This window comes from Planococcus citri, chromosome 2 (genome assembly GCF_950023065.1).
Source record: "Planococcus citri chromosome 2, ihPlaCitr1.1, whole genome shotgun sequence".
Lineage (NCBI taxonomy): Eukaryota > Metazoa > Arthropoda > Insecta > Hemiptera > Pseudococcidae > Planococcus > Planococcus citri.
This window is the reverse complement of record NC_088678.1, coordinates 27930837-27952998: the sequence shown is the minus strand read 5'-3', so window position 1 is coordinate 27952998 and position 22162 is coordinate 27930837. Positions and strand designations below refer to the sequence as shown.

The 22162-nt window shown below is 34.4% G+C and overlaps 1 protein-coding gene across 1 annotated transcript in view; it reads right to left on the bottom strand.

The window, feature by feature from the left end:
* The window catches only part of LOC135834049 (sushi, von Willebrand factor type A, EGF and pentraxin domain-containing protein 1-like), a 37254-nt gene that overhangs the window by 2817 nt on the left and 12275 nt on the right, over positions 1-22162 (bottom strand). Inside the window, exons 9-19 of the mRNA XM_065347887.1 lie at positions 21899-22103; positions 16498-16639; positions 15980-16190; positions 15682-15882; positions 5357-5575; positions 5072-5254; positions 4547-4706; positions 4328-4458; positions 2587-2732; positions 1943-2069; positions 1685-1844 (exon numbers count right to left, since the gene is read on the bottom strand). Of these exons, the coding sequence (XP_065203959.1) occupies positions 1685-1844; positions 1943-2069; positions 2587-2732; positions 4328-4458; positions 4547-4706; positions 5072-5254; positions 5357-5575; positions 15682-15882; positions 15980-16190; positions 16498-16639; positions 21899-22103 (1885 nt within the window). The remainder of the gene's footprint in view (positions 1-1684; positions 1845-1942; positions 2070-2586; positions 2733-4327; positions 4459-4546; positions 4707-5071; positions 5255-5356; positions 5576-15681; positions 15883-15979; positions 16191-16497; positions 16640-21898; positions 22104-22162) is intronic.

The window sequence follows — 22162 nt, the reverse complement described above, 5'->3', positions numbered from 1 at the left end:
AATGTTGTGGTGATGAGAGATACTTAAAGGGTAAAGGGGTTGCTAAAGAACTCTCGATCGGTGGCGATACTTCAATTGTTCAAAATTTAGCATTAATTGGATAATTTTTCAGAAGGACGAAGAAGAGATCAGAAGATATCGTTTATCAACACATTGAAAACAATTCTTAAAACGATTAAATCGTTGTAAAAGCACTAAGCAGTTTTGAAAACCACTCAAAATACGTAATCTAAACAGCACTAAAAATGGTATAATATCATTTTAAAATGTTGTAATAATTGCTAAAATATCGTTTTTTTGTTTTTTTTTTTAATTTTGGAAAAATATTTTTGAAAGTTTTTCAACGGTATTGAAAATTTTTAAAAATTGTTTCCAAACTATAGTGAAAAAAAAGAACATGAAAATTGTCCAAAATTAAGTAAAATCGATAAAAAAAAATCCAGATAGAAACTTGCTCAAATATGTACAAATATCAAAAAAATCGCTGAAACTTTTACAGAAATATTTCAAAATTTACATGAAAATTATTAAAATGCAGTAAAAGTGCATAAAATACCACCTAAAAATTTCGAAAATAGGTACTATAAAAACACTTGAACGTGTAAAAAGATCGGAAACTCGTCCAAAAGTCAAAAAAAGTTGCTAAAAATAATAGTAAAAGTTCCTCAAGTATTACAAAAATTAAAGTTGAAATCCCACGAAAGTGCTTGAACCATCATTTTGAATTTTCTAAAATATAATTTGAAAAAGTTCCAAAAACATTCAAAATACAATAAAAAATTTCACAGCTACAAAAAAAATTGTATAAAAACCGTTAAAAATGCTTAAAAAAATCTAAAAGTATTATAAAAATTCTCCACATTAAGTAGGTACAACAATTTATAATGAAAAGTTATACTTTTACGACGAAAGTTCAGATTTCAAATTTTCAAATTTTAATCACTGATTTTAAACCCTCAATATGTACATCATTTTTAAACCCTCAATATAATAAGATTGTCAAAAAAAAATCCAGTTTTAAAGTCAAAATTACTAAACTTACAGTTTCAAGAGGATCTGATGGTGTTAATAGAATTGCATACTCAGTTTGCCGTAAATAATTAGCGAGTCTACGTTTTATTTACGGCAAACTGTGTATGCAATTCTATTAACACCATCAGATCTCGTCCGAAAATCATACAAACTGGATAACTGGAACCAAATGGAGAATGGTACGTCATCAAAACTCACCTCCATACAAAACTAAAAATATTCATTAAACTTTTAGCTTCATTGTTTTGAAAAATTTCAAAAAAGTTACAGTGCATAAAAAAAGTTGTTTTTAAAATTTTTTCAAGTTTCAGAAGAGTAGAAATTTTTTGAGGAACTTTTTCAAGAAGCAAAGTTAGGTATTCAAAAACAGTTCAGAATTGTTTTTTTAAAAAATGCATGCTTTATTGTTCGGCAGAGGAAAGATTAAATTCGATAATTTAAAAGTTAAATCAATTGATAATTAATTGTGTTAAAAAAAAAATTAATTCATAAAAATTCCAACTATTTTTGTAGACTGACATTTTTTCCAGTTTTTTTCAGTTTTTTTTTTTTTTTTTTTTTTGGAAACAAATTTTGGAAAACTTCCTATTATATTTTTAGCTGATTTTCAAGACCCAAAAATCAAACCTAAATTCTCCCTCTTTTAACTCACCTATAAGACTGGCTAACATTCCATTTAGGAGTTCCAAATCGTCTAATCCACAGACACTCCATATGCAGCACTGTACCCGGATACACGATCAGTTTACCATCGTTGCTCTGCGCAATAGGGCCGGATTCGTGACGAAAAAGTATCGTCGGAGGTTTTTCCACTAAGAACGTAAAAAAATTATCATCGACAATTAATGGTATTATTTGTAAGTTTTCAAACGTCAAAAAAAAAAGGTCACATTAATCATAATCAACTTACAAGCGTAAGCGTTTTCTTGATTAAGTCCAAAACAGACTGGTTTCTCTCCATCCCATTCTCCATTACTGCACTGCCTCTTATTGGACCCCTCCATAGCGTATTTGCCAATATCTACGCAGCGAAACGTCTACACAGCAAAACCAGGGCAAAAAAATACAACGACAGGATTAATACTACAACTAGGTATTGAAAACACTTCAACTTTTAAATGAGTCCGACAACTCGTCGGAAATATACCGGCTCAAGAAAGAAAAAAAATGATCTCTCTCGAATACCTATATAATTAAAAAAAGCAGCATTTCGACTTTCGAGTTCTTTCACTCTTTCGTCTTTCTGCCAGACGAACGATGAACGAAACGGATTCTTTTATACACCGGTAAAAAAGGCTACTAGAACCAACAATCAAAAACTTTCTAAACCCTTCACTCGTCTGCGGCCTTGTACACCGACTACAGAGGGAGGTAAAAAAAAACCTCGCTCGGTGAGGTGAAATTCGGCGAACCGAAGTTTGCAGCGTTTATCATGCTTTTTCGGTGCAAACTTTCAACATTCATCATGTCTGCGAACGTTTTGTGTACCAATTCTACGTAAATGCTCGTTAAATGCCACGTTTTTGGCGGTTGCGAAACGGAAATACAACGTACTAGAACGGTGCCGGCGGGAAATTCGGTAACAGACTCGACAATACGTTCGTCGTCGAGGAAAGTTGCCACATTAGGCTCGGTGTTGCGATTCGTACAGGTCGAATTGTCTTTAATTATAACGTTTGTTTCTATTAAATCTTCGGCGTCTGAAAATATACGAGAAGAAAAGAAGAATTAATTTTTCTCTAGCGAGTGAGCATTTTTGATTGGCAATCTTCGACCTGAACAAAACCAAGCTAGATCAAAACAGCATGTTCTAGAGTCTCGTAAACAAAGTTGCAGGCACTTGAATTGAATCCATTTTTGGATTTTTGGCGAATTTTTGAAAAGTTTAGAATCTCTGGAGAAAAATTAAAAAATTGCTGAAGGTTCCAGAATGGCTCAAAACTAGTGTTGTTGATGCATATGGAGGTCGAAGTGATCACATTGTCCCACTTTACTCAAAAAAATTTACTTTTCATTTAAAAAAAAAATTAAAAATCCCCCTTGGGTCATTCCATGTCAATTCGACCAACGTTTTTGAGTCATGTCTTTCGATTTCGTTCAAATTTTTTTTACAATATCTACCCACCCAGTATGGAAGAAAACCGCAATAAGTTTGGTCTCAGCCCCCTCAGGGGGTGGGAGGAGGGCTCCATTATTTTCACATTGTCTCCAGGTACTAAACTTCAGCAGCGCATTCCTCCAAAACTATCACATTTTGATCAAAACTGATTTCACAGTTCGAAAACATATTGAGTTTTGAACTTTTTAAGCATTTTGAAATTTTCAAAATTTGAAAGTTGAACTTTCAAATTGAAAGTTCCAATTTCAAAATGGCGCTGTAAGTGGGAGCTACCATTTAAAATTCTGAAAAAATTTCCATAGATGTACTTTTTGATGTTTTTTTGAAATATTTAAGTTTCAAGATGGGATCTCTTGATGGGGGGGAGCACCCCCACCCTCAATTTGGGGCAAAACTTTCGAAAAAAAATCTGGGGCATGTGATATATAGAATTGTATGTTTTTGGTAACGCTGAACACGAATATGACGTTAGATTTTTGATTGGACCCCATCCACGGCCCCCAGCACCTCCCCAAATGGGGTAAAAGTTCAAAATAGGGTTTTTTCGTGCGACACATCGAATAGTATGTTTTTGGTGACGCTGAATACGAATATGACGTCAGAAGTTTGATTGGACCCATCCACGGCCCTCAGCACCTCCCCAATAGGGGGTAATCTGAAAAAAATGGGTTCAATCGTGTGACACATGAAATAGTATGTTTTCGATATCGCTGAACACGAATATAGCCGTAGTTTTTCAAATTGACCTCATCCATGGCTCCCAGAACCTCCCCAATTGGTAAAATTCTAAAAAATTTGTTGGAGGCCGTAGATGGGTCTAACCAGCAAAAATCTGACGTCATATTCGTGTTCAGCGCCATCAAAAATATACCATTTGATGTGTCGCACGAAAAAAACCTATTTTGAACTTTTACCCCATTTGGGGAGGTGCTGGGGGTCGTAGATGGGGTCCAATCAAAAATCTAACGTATGACCCCCCCTTATAACTGCTTTTTTGAATTTTTCACATTTGCAAATTTCGCCAAAAATTCAAAAATGAACTTTGAGACCTGAAATTTTGACTACCAGGGTTCCAAGGCATGCTCTTTCGATCTAGCTCGGTTTCGTTCAAATCGAAGAAAGCCAGTTCAAAATATTCCCTCGTGAAAATAGCTCTTGGAAATTACTGGCAATTACCACAAGACAGAGATCTGCCGATCCAGCTCCCATCGGCACAAATAATTCTCCACGTGAGTTTTTGCCCCAAAACTACGTTATCGATGCAATGGAACGTTACTTCGGTCCCGTCTGGAAAACTGAAAAAAATTCTAAATTATTGGACTTTGTTTTAAAACAATATAATTTTAGACTAGGAACATATTTACGATTTCAATGATCGAAAGAGACTCATCTTACCTTCGCTCAGTCTCCGAGATAGGTTCACCGTTGCGAAAAATCAGCGACCCTTGAATACGAGCTGGTGGCCCGCATGATCCCCGCAGACCCGATAACAAATCCATAGATCCTAATTCGGTCGACCTGAGGATATCACTACCCGACGTATACAACGTTGGATCTACACAAACATCACATCCACGACCATTTAGAAACAAAACTTAGCATCATACCGAGATTTGAATTAAATTTTAATTAAAAACAGCAACCGGCTGTGGAATCTTCCACCGTCGGCGACGTCGTTGAATACCTACGAATCTAGTTAAAAATTCGTAGGTACGTATTTTATACATAACAACGAGGAAAAGTTTCCAAAGTGAGCGATGCGCAGGTAACTAGGCGTACTTTTCGCGGAGAACAAAAAAAAACACACAGTGAAACAGGCGTCAAGTTTTCAAAAGTATTTTTTTTTTCTTTTAGGTAACTACCTACCTACCTGAAAACGCGACATATGTTTTAATAATTTATAACTTTTATTCTCTTTACCTCTCCGACAGGCTGGCTTTTTTGGCAGCAATTCGCCCCGAAAACATTCTGTCGGTACTGAGGTTATTTTAACAAATTCGTGGTCGCATTGGTAATTCACAAATGAGCCGTTGGCTATGGTTAGTCCGGATCTATACCCTGATAAATATTGGCCGTGGACTATGGCCGGTAATTCGCAAGGTGCTGAAATAATGGACAGAAAATTGACACGATTTAGTTAAATTACAGTTTAGGTTTGATTCTTTTCATTTTTTTTTTTTTTTTTAGGATTTCAGATTGATTTACCAGGAGTACAATCCGGCATAATAGGAACATCCCATTCTCCGAGGATACAAGTGAACGAAGAAGGTCCTTTGATATTGAATCCTGGACCACATGTGAAATTCACCGTATCTCCGTCGATGAAATCTGTCTCTTCTGTGATGAGCGAGTCTTCTGGACTTAATCCCTGCACCGAATATCGTTTGTAGACCCCGAATGCACTGTGAGGTACTCTGCAAGGTACTGTTGACATAATTTGTTACTTATTAATTCAATTTTTAAGTATTTTATTTATATTAGGTGTTTTTGTCTTAAAATAATTCTAAATTTCAAAAAGATAATTCCAAATGGGAATGATTTATCGCCACGATAGAAATAGGCGTTTCACGATGAAAAAGGGCATTTTAACGACAAAAAAAGATATTGCACGGGACAAGAATCATTTCACGACTAAAAAAGTTTTTGAACGACGATATAAGGTATTGCCCAACAGAATAATTTATGCACGTTTATATATAGGTAATACATTTAACCACAAATTGTGCTCGCCAAAGAAATGAAATAATGGACGTCACGACATGAAAAATACGAATTACACATACAAAAATTGATAAACAACACGTCGAAAAAACAAAAAACAAAAAAAAACAGTTCATCTACTGCACAAGTAGGTACTGCTTTTTTTGCTTTTTTGGAGGAGATATGAGTGATTTGGAGGATTAAAAATTTCACAAGAGGGTTCCTAAACACACGTTTGGGCAGATTTCCAAGATAAGTAAAATTTTTTGACAGTTATTTTGGCAAAAAAAAAAACGATATTTTTTGATAGTTTCGATGAAAAGCAACATCCTTTTGGTAGTTTTGACCAAAAAAGCAAAACCTGTTCATCAATTTTAGCACAAAAAAAAACAACACAACTTCCTATAAATTTTAAGGGATTTGGACCATTTTTTTTGGAATTTCATAAAAAAACATGAAAGGAAATTTTTTTAAAAAAATAGCAAACATGGCAGTTTTTGAAAAAAAAATTGGCAGTTTAGTAAAAAGCAAAATTTATTTGGTAAGTAATTCTGGAAAAAAGAAAGACTTTTTGACAATTTTTGAAAATTTTTACCAAAAAATAAAAACTTTTTCACAATTTTAACAACTAAAATAAACCACAACTTTTTCATAATTTTTAGCATTTCTTGCAAGAAGTCGTGCTGAACCGTAGTTATCAATTGTCGTTGAAATACCCTATTTTGTGGTTCGAATATCCTGTCGTTCGAATCACTTTTTCTGTCGCACCAATTTATAGTACATGTTACTAGAACGAAGTGATATAACAATCGTTTTAATTACTTTATTAACACGAGAACAAATTATTTACATCATAACGAACTTATATTCGAAAAAGAACATCTAACGTACTACGAAAACGTGAACGTCAGTGTAACCAACTAAAACTAACTTACAGTGTTACCATACAATTAACACCCTTCCTCAATTTAGGTTCTCTAGAATTAAATTAAACCTAAATTGCTACGAAAAAATTTGAACTTTGTAAGGCTCAAAGCCTTCGTAAATACATCAGCTAACTGATTACCACTATCGATAGGTTTAAGGATAAATATACCATTGCTAATGTATTCTTTAACAAACTTAAAACGAGTATCTATGTGTTTCCTACGTTTAACGGAGGTACATTTACGATCAGTTAAAATAGAAATCGCGCCTTCATTATCCTCATAAATAGGTACAGGAGTACAATCTACTTTAAAATCTTTCACAAGTTCAATAATCCACAACAAGTGATCATTGATCAAATTCGAAACAGCAATGATCTCCGCATCAGTACTTGACATCGACACTGACTAAGGTACTGTAACCCGGGTATGTCAAACTCCCATTTTGTTCCTCACGAAAAAAAATTGTTATTTTTCGATTCAAGGTTTTTATGACGGAATTTCTGGCATAGAATGAAAATAATCATGAATTAGAGCACATGCTGTGAATTTCACACTATTTCAAACTATTTTTAACCCTAAAATGAAGTGCTGAAAAATGGCTGAAATTCAAAACAAACAAATGTATTTCAATTGATACATGTAGCATACCATTGGAAAGCTCGTTCAATTCTCTTTCAAAGATGTTATTAAGAAAAAGTTGTAAAAGTGCACGGTTTTGAAGATATACGCGGTTAAAGTTTGCCGAATTCCCATATACTGCAATGCTAAGTTTGTCAAACCAGGAACAAAATGGCCGTCTGACATACCTGGGTTACAGTTCCCTACACTGACTTCTGTTTCACAGTTCGCCACATCATCAAATTTCCATGAAATTTCACACAGTAACCTGTTACCGAACGACGATCGTTAGCATCGTTTGCCCAGTCAGCGTCAACATAACTTTCCACCACACTATTGTTTTCTTCAGCACATTTCGAAATTCGAAATTTCATATCTACCGTACTAATCAGATATTTGAGTATCTGCTGAAGATGTTTATAATGTGTTTCAGAAAAAGCGTTTTGAAATTGGCTTAAATAATTCACTGCGAAACAGATGTCAGGACGAGTGCCTACAGAAACAAACAAAAGAGCACCGATAATATTACGATAAGGTAAATTACATTCATCGTCTTCAGCTTTGGATAGCTGTATTTTCGGTTGAATCGGCAAATTACACGGGGTCGCATTTTCAAGACCGAATCTAGAGATAATTTTCTTAATAAAATTACTCTGATCTAAATACATAGTACCGTTATCAATATTATACTCAATATTAATTCCTAAGAAAGTCTTAACTTTACCTAGGTCTACAATATCGAATCTCTTGGACAAACTACATTTCACTTTATCAATGATATCTTGCCGTTTACAAATTATAAGAATATCATCTACGTAAATAAGAATAAACACAAGAATAATACCCACGAGCTTGTAATATAAACATGGATCATTTTCAGATCTCACAAAACCGAGGTCAATTACAACATATTCGTCAAACGTCTTATTAAACGTTTTAGAAGCGATGTCAAGGCCATAAATTGCCATATTTAGCAAACACACTTTCCTTTTACCATCAACTTCAAAACCGGGGGGTTGTTCTAGAAACACTTTATCCTTTAATTTACCGTGCAGAAACGCGTTTTTAATATCCATCTGATCGATAATTAGCCCTTCCTCAACTGCAATAATTAGCACACAACGAATCGTAACGGTATTCGCGACAGGAGCGTAAACATTCTCATCCGCACCAGTCCAATCCCAACCAGCTGCAACTAATCTTGCCTTACGCTTACCATCATCCTTTACTCGCAAAATCCATTTAGATTTAATCACCTTCGTGTCATTTGGCCTATCTACAAGCGTCCAAACGTTATGTTTCTTCATGCTACGAAGTTCATCCAATTGAGCTTCTTTCCAGCTCTCATCAATCTCGACATGATTAGATACACATAACAACGCTTCACACACATTCATGCTTACCTCATAGTCCTCTAAATACTTAGGTTTGCGACGTAAACGATTACCTGTTATCACCGGAGATTCAACAGAGGAATTAATGTCAGCTGACTGTCCAGACTGACCCTTCGATAAAGACGAATCTACAATAGAAGGAACTTCATTATTTACCGAACGCTGAGAAATTTCAGTTAACAAAGGAACAATATCCTTATACATGATACTTTCATCGAAATTAACATCTCGCCCAATCACTATACAATCGTCATCTAAATCCCATAAACGATATCCTTGAGGTGCATATCCCAACATAATACATTTCCTACTCTTCACATCGAACTTCTTACGCTTTTCTTTTGGTATGTGATTATACGCAAGACAACCAAATTTACGTAACTTCGAATAATCAGGTTTTCTACCATACCATTTTTCCGCAGGAATAATACTATTATCACGAGTCGGACAACGATTTAAAATGAAAGTAGCGCATCGAATAGCCTCAGACCAAAACTCCTTTGGTAAACCACTCTCAGATAAAATACACAAAGCCTTTTCTTCGAGCGAGCGATTCAATCTCTCCGCCATACCGTTTGACTGAGGACAATAAACGACAGTCTTCTGATTTTCAGTACCTTTCTCTTTCAGTAAATTTGATAACTCTTTAGACGTATACTCTTTACCATTATCACTACGAAAACGCTTAATTTTGGTACCAAAATGATTTTCAGCCATAGCTGCAAACTCACGAAACTTTTCTACCACTTCCGATTTCGAAACGATAGGAAAAACAGCACAAAAATGTGTACTATCATCTAAAAAAGTCACAAAATACTTTTCACCGTCAATACCTGGTACTTCGGCCGAACATACATCAGAAACAACCAAATCAAGCGGCCTTTTTGAAAATACATCACGTGGTTCATGCGGCAACTTCGTCTATTTACCCATTTTACAATCACCACACACGTACTTAGAATCATTCATACTACAATCGAGATACTTCTCTGACTTGAGATGCCGAATCGATTCAACATTTAGATGCCCTAAGCGACTATGGATAGTTTTATACTCGACAATATTACATTCAACGATATCACTTTCTAAAGGTACACGTTTCAATAAATCTAGAATATAAAGCTTACCCTTACGAATAGCCATATAGATAACAGTACCATCTTTATCTAGTATATCTGCTTTGGTCGCATAGAAAACAGTATGAAAACCTTTATCAGCCATCAGAGGAACAGATAGTAAATTATGACGGAAAGTTGGCACGTAACGAACGTTCTGTAGTATAACATGCTTCGTTTCAATTGTACCGATGCCGACAACTTTACTCTTCCCCTCGTTATCAGCTAAGGAAACTTCGGTTGGTTCTTTCAGATCGATGAGTTTCGTAAACAGAGATTTTTGCTTGCACATGTGATCTGTTGCTCCACTGTCTAACACGAAGATGATGGAATTCAAATCTTGTTCAGCAACATTTACCTCACTTTGAACGTTTTCCATTTCCGAAGAAGAAGAAGATTCAACAATCCACGCGAACTGCTGAGATTGAGATTGTTTTGGCTGCACAACACACGAACTCGATTTCTTTGCTTTCTTTTCACAGTCTTTGGACATATGACCCTTTTCACCGCAAAAATTACAACAAAACGGAAACTTCTTTCTGGGCTTCTTCTTCTTGTTTTCGGATACAAATGCCGTCGTTTCGGGATTTTTACCTTCTCTTTTCTTAATATCGTAATCGAGAAGAACGCCACGTAGACCCTCTAAGGTTAGGTTGCTACCCGGTTTCCCTATTTCACCAAACGTTGCAATTAAGCCATCGAATTCAGCTGGTAATGTAGCTATGAGTGTCGCTACCGCATCAAGTTCTTCATTGTTCATGTTTGCTTTCGCGGATCTTATCTCATTTAAAGTGGCTTCAAATTCGGATAAATGATCCTCCATAGACGACTTGCCATCGTATTGCAGATTACTCATTTTACGTTTAGCATAAGCGAGCTGTAAGTACGACTTCCGTTCGAAATTTTTCAACAGTCCGTTCCAAATGTCACGTGCAATTGTCTTATCTCGAGCATATGACAGATGCGTGTTGGCGAGTAGCTCTACGAGTATACGTACTGTTTCGTCGTTCTTGGAAATCCAATCATCTGTACGATCTTTAACTGCTGGTGGATTTGTGGTTACATACGTATCTAGCTTTTGAGCTTTAAGCTCCGCTAGCACCCTTAATTTCCAGCAAGAAAAATTCTTTCCATCGAACTGCGCGATACGTGACACACGAACTGTATTATTTGAAGACATATTCAAAATATTACTTCCGAACGAAAAAATAATCACTTCCTTGGGCTGCTGGGCCCATAACCATTGTTACTAGAACGAAGTGATATAACAATCGTTTTAATTACTTTATTAACGAGCGTCTCGAGAGCAAATATGTGTAACCAATCAGAAGCGAGTTAGTTTTTATCTGTTGTCTCTCTTTGTTCCGTTGTTTACGTTTTGGACTTGTATTTTATTTTATGATGGTGTATTCGTATTAATTCGTATATTTATTGTCATACATGTGTATAAATCATCACATTACAAATAAAATAACAAATGAATCAATGTAACATAACTTTACTAAACCGTAAACGTTAAATATTATTAAACGATATCAAAGCTGTACGTACTTAACTAGTATCAATATCAAAATTCAAAACGTCGAATTCTCAATGAAGATGATCGTCACAACACAAACACTTAACGATCATCTTTATCGAGAATTCGAAATGACACTTGTATTAATTAGCCATATCGTCACAAGCACATAACGATCATCTTTATTGAGAATTCGAACTACACGTTTTGAATTTTGACACTAGTAGATACAGCTTTAATAATTATTCAAAATGATAGTAAAGTTATCTTACATTGATTCATTTATTATTCGTAATGTGATGATATGATACATTGTATGACGAAAAAACGACGTTGGAAAACGTATTTCTATCTTTTTTTAAAGAAAAATATAGAAATATATACGAATACACCATCATAAAATAAAATACAAGTCCAAAACGTAAACAACGAAGGAAAGAGAGACAACAGATAAAAATGAACTCGCTTCTGATTGGTTACACATATTTGCTCTCGAGACGCTCGTCTTTATTAACACGAGAACAAATTATTTACATCATAACGAACTTATATTCGAAAAAGAACATCTAACGTACTACGAAAACGTGAACGTCAGTGTAACCAACTAAAACTAACTTACAGTGTTACCATACAATTAACAGTACATATAAAGAGTCCATTGAGATTTTTATTTTTCATTTCAATTCGAAATGGTTGCAAAAACCATCATCAAAAATGTTGCAGATTCTCATTACGGAAAGTAAGTCATTTTTCAAATTTTTCCGAAATTCGACTGAAGCAAGCAAAAAATTATGGCCAAATGACCTCCATAAAATGTGAGAAAAATTTCAAATTTTTAGGTCCATGTTTAACGCTTTCCTAACTCGGCGCGAGAAGTCAAAGTTTTGAAAATTTGATTGTTTTTACATCTGATGTTTCGATTTTATTTTATTTTTTATTTATCATCATTCAAATAGCTCAAAGCTGATTTTTTTCAAGTTCAGGAGTTCTCGAAATATTAGTTTTTTCCTTTAATTACACCTAGATATGTTTTAATGAACATAAAAAGTCACCTGGACTGAAAAAAATAGAAAAAAATATGTTTTTCGATTCATATAAAAATATTCAAAGTTTAAGCTCTCACCGGTGAAGGAGGAGAGGCGGTCAAACTTACTCGTAGATCTAAAAACTTGACATTTTTCTTAGGTCTTGTGCAGGTCACTTGGCCATATTTATTTTTTTAAGTAGGTAAGCTTCATCGATCATCACATTAAAAAACTAAAATTATTGAAAACAGCTCACCAAAAGTTCAAAAACTACTTTCCTTCTGAAAATTTCAGAATGGCTGAAAAACAGTTTCTACAGCTCCATTTGAGGATCGAAATGGTCGATTTACCTCTCATAAAGCACCACTATCTGATAGAAAAAAACGAGAGAGGGAGGAAGAGGAGTATGAAAAAGATGAGGAAAAAGAGGAGGAGGAAGTGAGAAAAAATGTATTTTATATTCTATGAAAAATTTCCATTTTTTTCAAAAGAAATTTCGCATATTTAGGTTTTTTGAAGGGTGAGAAGGGAGGAATGTGGGGTAAAAAATGTTGAAAATTTGTAAAAAAAAAAAAAATGAGAGGAGCTATGATTGAAACTTTTTGAAATATTTTTCAAGTGTAATAGATTTTTTTTGAAGCTCAAAAGTCAGTGCCACATGCTCAAAAACAAAAGTGAATATAGATCGTGCTTAGACCTTTATTTGGCTTCTTTCAACTTTCAAGATCAGTATTTTTTTTAAACATGAAATTTTGAGCAATGTACTTCAAATTAAAAGACACGAAAATCATTATTTTCAACCAAGGGCGTCTTATGTAGTCTTCTGAAAATTTCTTTGTAAATTTTTTGCTCCCCTTTCAAGCAGCTGGTTTTTATGAAAAAAAATCTCTGACAATTTTAGCCGTTCAACTTTTCAAGTTGTATGTGCTGAGAAGCCTTTTAATCGGCAAGAAGTTTTCAAAAAAAATCACAAAAATGAAAAAAATCTAATTTATTCGAAAACTTTTCATTTTCTCTTTTTCACGCCAGAATTTGTGTAAAATAGTTAATCTCCTTTTCAAGAAGAAACTCACTATTTTACCTCCAGTGTCCCCTTGTATAAAACCCCCAATATCGTATTTATTTTTTTAAATTTAAAAAAGGATTAAATCAGAGTCAATATTCTCTATGGTAGGTAGAGGTACCACGAACAATGCTGCTTCGCTTGTATAGAGCCCACACAGAGAAAAAATTAAAAAAATAAAATAAAATATTGAAGCCTGTAAAAATTTGTTGAAAATTTATCATTTCTGATTGAAACTGTTTCAAATAACCCTCTTCTCAGAAAAAATTTCCTCGGTCTCTATAAATCTTTGATTTAGGAAGGGGGTAACTAAAGGGGAAAAAGTGCTCGGGGGTCTGGAGTTTTTTTGAGAGATGATCATTTAATGAAATTCAGACTCAGAAATTGAAAGTTTTTCATTTTTTCTTACTTTTAGAGCTCTCATACTGAGTGATCAACACAGCATGAGAGACCGAAGGAGATTTCGTCAGGATTAACAGGTTCGTGTTAAAACACAAAAATGTCAACACATCAATTCTATCAAAATTTTGACTTCTACCTACATTCAATAGGTGGATGAAAATTTTTTCAAAAAATTTGGGTACCTATAGTAGGTATTTTTCTTGTATTTTTTTCATTTTGAAATTTTCAAAAATTCGTGAAAAAATTTCAAGGGCACAACATTCTTGGAAATATTTTGATTTTTTTTTAAATAAACAGCTTCTAACTCCTATTAGTTCTACCAACTGGTTTAGAAAAATTGAAAATCGTGAAATTAAAAAAAATACCTACATCAGACAATTTTTAATCGCGAGTTTTTTGTGCTGGTAGAAGGAAGGAGGAAGAATCCAAGATAAATACACATCATTATCCAGATAATTAAAAATCATATTCATTAAAAAAATAGACAAATATTGCAACACTTCCCATACACGTGTAGAGTGCAGATAGGTAGACTAAAATACCTATTTGAAAAAAAAAGAATTTTCACAGTTCACACCAACATACTCATGCTCGATAAACGTATTGCAAATATCCACCATCGTTCTCTACTCCAAGTCTTGCTGTTGCTTGATCCTTATATAATGTAGTTATAATGTTTTTCTAGTTCTCGTGTTATTTTTTTTTCACCTCGTAGCTTTTAAAAAAAGTAATTAGCGAGTGAACAAGAAACTTTGTTGCAGGCTGCTTCCCTTCTGTTCTCGATATTTTGCTACGATTAAGCACGAAAAATGTTTACTATACTTAAAATTAAGTTTGTTGGCAAAATTTACTACCAAATTTTTGTGTTCAGTGATTTGGAATTTATTAATTGACGTCATAAAATGTCCCTTCCAAGTTCGATATTTCATTAAAAAATTATTCAAGTTGTACCACGTCCCTATCAGATGAAACATTAAGCAAAGAAAATTTTTGATGGATTTCATAACAACAAAATGTGAATGTGAGATATTTCAAAACTATTTTGATTTCAAAATGGGATACGTAAAATCATCAAACGAAGTCATTAAACATGCTAATGAACATCACAATGGCTTAGGTCAAAGTCAAAACATCACAACTCACAAGCATGCCATAAAAAATAGTAAACAGTCTACTCTGTAGGTAACTATTAAGATAGGCAAAGTTTTCTACACGTCAATCACGTCAAGAAACATGCCAAATACCCGGAACTGAAAATGAACGCTAAAAAAATTCTTGTTAAAGCTACGTTCGCGATTCACCTGGTCAAAGGCTTTACTCTCGTTTAAAATCCGCCACACATACAAAAGAAATAAATCTCGCTTCTCATCCACTCTGACATTCTCACACAGCGAATATCCTCTGTAAAATCGAACGAAACAAGAACAAGCTTTCGATGGAAAAATAATTGCCGATCTCCTTAGAACCCCACAAACGTGTCAAAATAAAGCTCGTCACGTCGAGTCTCGGCTTGGCGAAAGCGAAAAATTCAATACTTCCAGCGCTGAACGACGATAAAGAACGTCACCGCTGTAAACCCATTAGAGACGATGGATGGGGGGTGGCATGGCACATCATACTCGTAATGTACAACACCATACACGATGGTACCGTATATACCTCTATACGAAGGTACTTTACATGGTACATAGTATATCAGAAAATCACGTACTATACTCGTACAAGCTCCAAGCAGGTAGCACGATAGCGTAAAATTGATACTCACTTATATCGCAATCAGGTTTCTCTGGTTTCCATCTGCCGCGTACACATTTGGCGGTATTATTCGTACCAATGTTAAGCTTATACCCTCGAGCACAAATAACACGTATCAGCGTACCGTGGTAATACGTTATGTTTGGATTTTTACCCACTTTGACAATTTCCACGTGCAAATAAGGCTCATCCGAAAGCAACGGACAAGGAGCTGTAAAAATTGACGATGTATCATTTCACATTACCTACCTAGCTAGATTTGGTTACACGAACGTACAAAAGCGTAGATTGCCGACGCGAATATTTACTTTTACGACGAAATTTTTTTTTGCCTTTACGTCCTTTTCTCGATTCCGTCGGCTCGATATCCGTTCTGTTCGCCATCAATTCCGGATCGTCGTAATCTTTCGTATCAATATCGTAATCCGAATCGAAACCTCGATTACGTGAACGCCCACCAATACCGGTATTCTTCTCTTTACCTTCTTTCGTCGATGTTTGAGTTTTCGTTCTCATCACCTAAAAACACACACGAGGTGAATTAGAATACAGAGAAACTGAATCACACGCGTTGACTGGAGCTGGAATTTGGTAATTTTGAAAATACATAATATGAGAAAACATGCGACGAAGAATAATATTTTCGTAATATCTACTTGGTGGTTGGTTGACATGGTGGTTATCTATAGATACTCGTATAAAGCGAGAGGTATGCAGCACCGCATGCATCATTCCTCAGGTCTCGGGATCCGTGGTAGTGTGGTATTGGTAGGTACTTGAGGAGGTTCTCTTTCGAACTACTAAAAATTTAGAATATTGATATTACATTTACTTGGGAGTTTTGCCCAGATAAAGCTCGTCGGATTCTTTGCACAGTCTGTGAAAAAGTCTCGTTCAGGAATTGCTGCAGTTCGTCTTCGTGTATCGATCTGGATACCTTGATGGATGGGTGTTTGCCGTGGATGCATCTGCAAAAATAAATAACACATTTAGATAGGTATACCTAGGTTAATTGAAAATCACCGCATGTCTAACAAAAGGCTGGTCAATTTTTCAAAAAATATTTCAAGTAAATTTGCAACAAAAAAAATGAAGATTTAAATATTTTTTTATTTTTAAAAAGCATTCTCAGTGACACACAAACTGTATTTGAGACCAAATCACCACTTTTTTCAATTGCGATTAAGGCACAATTTGCCAAAATCTTTTGGTTCGTTTAGATCGAGGCAAACTTAATTTTTTTCAAAAATGGATTGTAGTGATAAAATGTCATATGAACGTTAAGCAGCATTGATGGGAACAAGTTCTGGGAAATGGTTCCTAAATTGATGAAGAGGCCCATGAATACAATTAATTTAAAGTAGAGATGGCTAAAATTTCATTCAGACCATCCTTTGAAGAATTTTTACAAAACTATGATGTATATTCAAAAATTACTCAAAATGACTCTCATTTGTTTTCTAATTTTTCTCGATTTGATCAGATTTTAACTCTATTAAGCCAAGTTGAAATTTTCAAAATTTGACAAATTCAAAAAAAAATTGAATTCAGCCCATGAAATTTAACGTTGAGACGATGTCTCATCAAACGAAACCTCAAATTGGTTGCTAGTAGATATTGAAAAAAAAAAATGAATTGCATTCTGAATCAGTACCTATGGTATCATTTAGTGCAAATTTAAAATTGCTTAAAAATCACATTTTTTTCAAGAGACAAAATCATTACGTAAACTAATAAACAAAAATACATACATATTTTTAAAAAAAATCAAATTTCAAAATTAATTGTTCTCTTTGGATGTTTTTACGTCGCGTCATTTTTTCAAAGTTTCACATCCGTTTAAATTCAAATATAAGCAAGCAATGGTGAAAAATTTATTTTGATAATCTTGCCAACCTGAATCACTGTAGGCATAATATATCCCCTTTTTGGATTTTTTAAAACCAAAAATAAGAAAAAAAATTGAAAAAAGTCGAAAGTGTTCGAATCAATCAATGTACTCGAATACACCTGATATTTTTGGAAAAGTTTTTGAGGTGCTTTTGAATTGAAAAAAGTACAACTAGATGAACTATTGAGTTTTCAATCAGTCTGAGGGTAAGAAAATGCTAAATAAATAACCCCCTGTGCCAACTTGTCAGGAAACATTTTCAAAAAAAACCACACCTATTCGAAGTGTTTAATATTCCTGATTTGAACAAAGTCACGTTTTTTGGAATTGGAAAGAACATTATCTACGATACCAACCATAATCAGAAGTTCAGTAGCTCAAATTGATTTTTCGATTCTTGGTGAATTAAATTCAAAACTGATTATTTTCAGTGATTTACACTTTTATGGTGAAAGTTATCGACCCATATAGGCATTTAGTAAAAATGATGATAAGTAGTGCTAAATCTAAAATAAACACCCCGAATCAAAATTTTACTATTTTCGATGATTTTAAGGGCTCTGGCATGATTTTCGATCTCTTCAAAATTTTTGGATTCTTCCAAAAGATACAGAAATAAATTTGGGTAACCAAAATTCGAGTTGTGGCTCATTCTCAACCTGCTTCACAAATTTATCCACGTTTTGTTAGATTTATTGCAGACTTACGCCTACCTATCGAGTGTTTTTTTTCAAACCATCACCTCGGTGAAAACACTCAAGAATATGCCTGTCATAAAATCCCCCTCGAAGTGTCCGCCTGAAAATGGACTCGACTTTGGATGAATCTGGAAATCAAGTCGAGAATAGGTAAGCCTGTACTCGATTTTCTGCGACCCAAATCAATTTCCGCACCTCTTGGAAAAACTAAAAAATTCTGGAGAAATCGAAAATCGCGCTGGATGCTCTAAAACAACCCAAAATAGTGAAATTTGGATCCAAAATTTCCCAAAGTACAAGAAATTTTTGATTAAATTTTCTACCCGATCAATATGCTGATTAACCCTTAAAGGCCCAGGTGAATCCTGAAATGCGATGTAAAAATGCTTTCGATATCTCGAATTAGATTAACACAAGTTTCACTTTGACTCACAGTTCGCCCCCCCCCCCCAGTTTCTTAAAACTATTTCGGAAATGATGTGCTTATTCATTTGATTATCCTCCAAATCCGAAAAAGCAAAAAATCGTTTTGGGTCAATTTTGGAACTGTATGATGTGGTTTCATTCGATGTACTTAATGAATGAGTGAAAGCATACTTTGGATAAACACTTCACCCCTTTTTGGGGAACATTTTTTGACAAAAGTTGGCACAAAATACGAGAACCAATGCTCTATCACAAAAAAAGTTGAGTTTTCAAAAAAAAATCTTATCGGAAAATGAAAATTTCAAAAAAGCTCAAATGTGACATTTTTGACAAAAAACACGAATACTTATTATGAGGAATTTTTTGTAAAAAAATAGATCAAAAACATTGATCAGAAATATTGCTTAAACGCACTTTTTCAAAACAAATAAAATAAAAAATGAACTTAAAAAAAATAAAAATAAAAAACAAAATTGAAATTTTTTTCAAAGTGTTATTATTTAGAAAATTACGCTGGAAGCTCCAGAATAGTCCAAAATGGTAAAATTCTGATTCGAAAGACTGGTTTTAGGCAAAACCCAGCCGTTTGTGCAAATTTCAAAAATTTCTCAAAGAAGAGAAGTTATAAAGATTTAATATTTTTTGGATTTTCCCCCAGCCAAATAGATAAATTGTGCTGGTCAAAAAAACACAATTGAAATGTTCGCCTGGAAATTGGCTCAAATTCCGATAAACTAGTAAAACAGGTCAAGAATAAACTACAACTCGATTTCAGCTATCTAAATTAATTCCATGCCTTCTAGAAAAATTTTAATATTCTGGAGAAATCGACTGGAGGGTCCAAAATGGCCGGAAACGGAAAAATTCGTTTCGGCAAAGTTGATTAAAAAATTGAAAAAAACGCATAAATCGTTAAAAATGGCTCAACTTTGAATTTTCGAAAATTTCTCAACAATTAAAAAAATCATTTTGGGTTTGAAATTTTGGTTACGTGGGGAGGGGGGGGGGTCAGAGTCCAGGCCATGCTCTTTTTAAAAATCGTGGTCACCTTCAAAACGAAGGCGGACGCCTAGAGTGGTTCCTATGAAGACCCTATAAGTACTACTCATGACTCTGCTTGAGCTGAAATTTGGGTCTCTAAAAGAGCATGTCATCCACATCTCAGAACCAAAATTTTAAATAGCCGAACGCCGAAGTTGATTTTTTGATTTTTGGCGAATTTTCAAAAATGGCAAGAATAAAAATTCCGAAATCGTCAATTTTTTCCAGAGGTTCCAATCGCTCGAAAATTATGGAAATCGATTCGGGAGGTGAACTTTAGGGTATAGGATAACTTCGAAGTAATTTTTGAAAAAATTGACAATTCTGATTATTTTTTTTCAATCTGAGATTTTCAACTCGTAAAAAAGATATTTTTTCCATTCGTCACTTCGGGTTTGCAATTCACTTGCCATGCCCTAATCGATTCCGAATTCGATTTTATGACAGGATTGAATTTTCAGCTGCCGAAATCGATTATGCAACACGCCTTTTGGAGCAATTTGAAATAGCTGCAGTAAAATCAACGTTCGCTGGAGGCTTCAGATCGGCTCGAAATCAGTAGCAATCAGTTTGGGTGATTGACTTTGGGGTAAGAGGAGAAATTTACGCAAGTTGTAACAACAATTTTCAATTTTGGAATTTTTTTCAAATCTTAGATTTTTAACTTGAAAAAAAATACTTCCTCTTTTCAAGCAGTCACTTCGGATTTGCGACTCATCTGCTCCAATAGATTTTGAATATCGAACTTATGAAAAGTTTAAATTTTTAGCTGCCGAAGATCAGTACAACACCTTCTGGAGCGATTTGAAATTACTGAAAACGCCAACTACGAGTAATTTCAGGCCCAAGCACAGGGTGCTCACAAATTGAAAAACCGGTTTGGTCAAAAAAATTCAAACTGGTTTTTATTGGCGCAATGTATTCTACACACTAAGGCGACAAAAATGTGATATGAATTTTTTGAAACCGGTTCATTAATTTGCAACCAGTTATCAAAAATTATCCAAAAATGGTAGATAGAGAAAAAAGCTCAAAACAAAAGTTGTAGAGCGTGAAAAATTACATAATTCTGTCTAATCACATTTTGAAACCGGTTCATCGGTTCGCATTTAGCAACCAGTTTTTGACAATCGCCTAAAAATTGGAGATAGAGAGCAAAGTTTGAAACATAAGTTGTATGTAGAGTATGACAAATTGAACTGTTTTCGCTAATCAGATTTTGAAACCAGTTCATTAATTCGCAGCAAGCAGCCATCGAAAGTTCTCTGGTTGCAAATTAATGAACCGGTTTCAAAATCTAATCAGCGAAAATGGTTCAATTTTTCACGCTATACAGCTTTTGTTTCAAGTTTTTTCTCTATCTTTAATTTTTAGGTGATTGTCAAAAACTGGTTGCCAAATGCGAACCAATGAACCGGTTTCAAAATGTGATCGAACAGAATTGTATGTAATTTTTCACGGTCTACAACTTTTGTTTCAAGCTTTTTTCTAGATCTTAAATTTTTAGGTGATTGTCAAAAACTGGTTGCTAATATGCGAACCAATGAACCGGTTTCAAAATGTGATCGAACAGAATTGTGTAATTTTTCACGGCCTACAACTTTTGTTTCAAGCTTTTTTCTAGATCTTCGATTTTTAGGCTATTGTCAAAAACTGGTTGCTAAATGTGAACCAATGAACCGGTTTCAAAATGTGATTAGACAGAATTGTGTAATTTTTCACGCTCTACAACTTTTGTTTCAAGCTTTTTTCTCTATCTACAATTTTTGCGTATTTTTTGTCAACAGGTCGCAAATTAATGAACCGGTTTTTAAAAAATCATATCACATTTTTGTCACCTTAGTGTGTGAAATACATTGCGCCAATCAAAACCAGTTTGAATTTGTGGGCACCCTGTGCTCGGGCCTGAAATTTTCAAGGTTTCGCTTTTGAAAGCCCTTATTTTTCCCTACTCAAAACCGCTTTATTCATCTCGCTAGCACTTTCCAATTAGAAATAAAAGCCACCGAGCACTACTTTTGTGTCATACTGTATAATAAATAATAATAATATAAGTATATCTAGGTATATCTAATCCGAATTTGAGCAAAACGAATAATTGACGCATATGAATAATTCATTCGTCTTTTTTAAATTAAATAATCGACTATTATCAAAACTTTTCCACTCACTTAGGTAACTTTTGAGGTCTCCAGTGGCCATCCACACAAGTAGCTCCGACCGGACCTCCTTCCAAGACGTATCCTTTATCACATTCGTAGACTACTTGTCTATCATTGATGACTTTCTTGACATAAGGTCGATAATCGTAATTACCCATGCTCCCTACCAGCAGTATTTTCCCATTATCAATGGTTCCCGGATAAGGGCAATATTCTGAAACAAATCAACTCATTTTAGAATCATTTTATAAAACACAAAAAAAATTCAAGAAC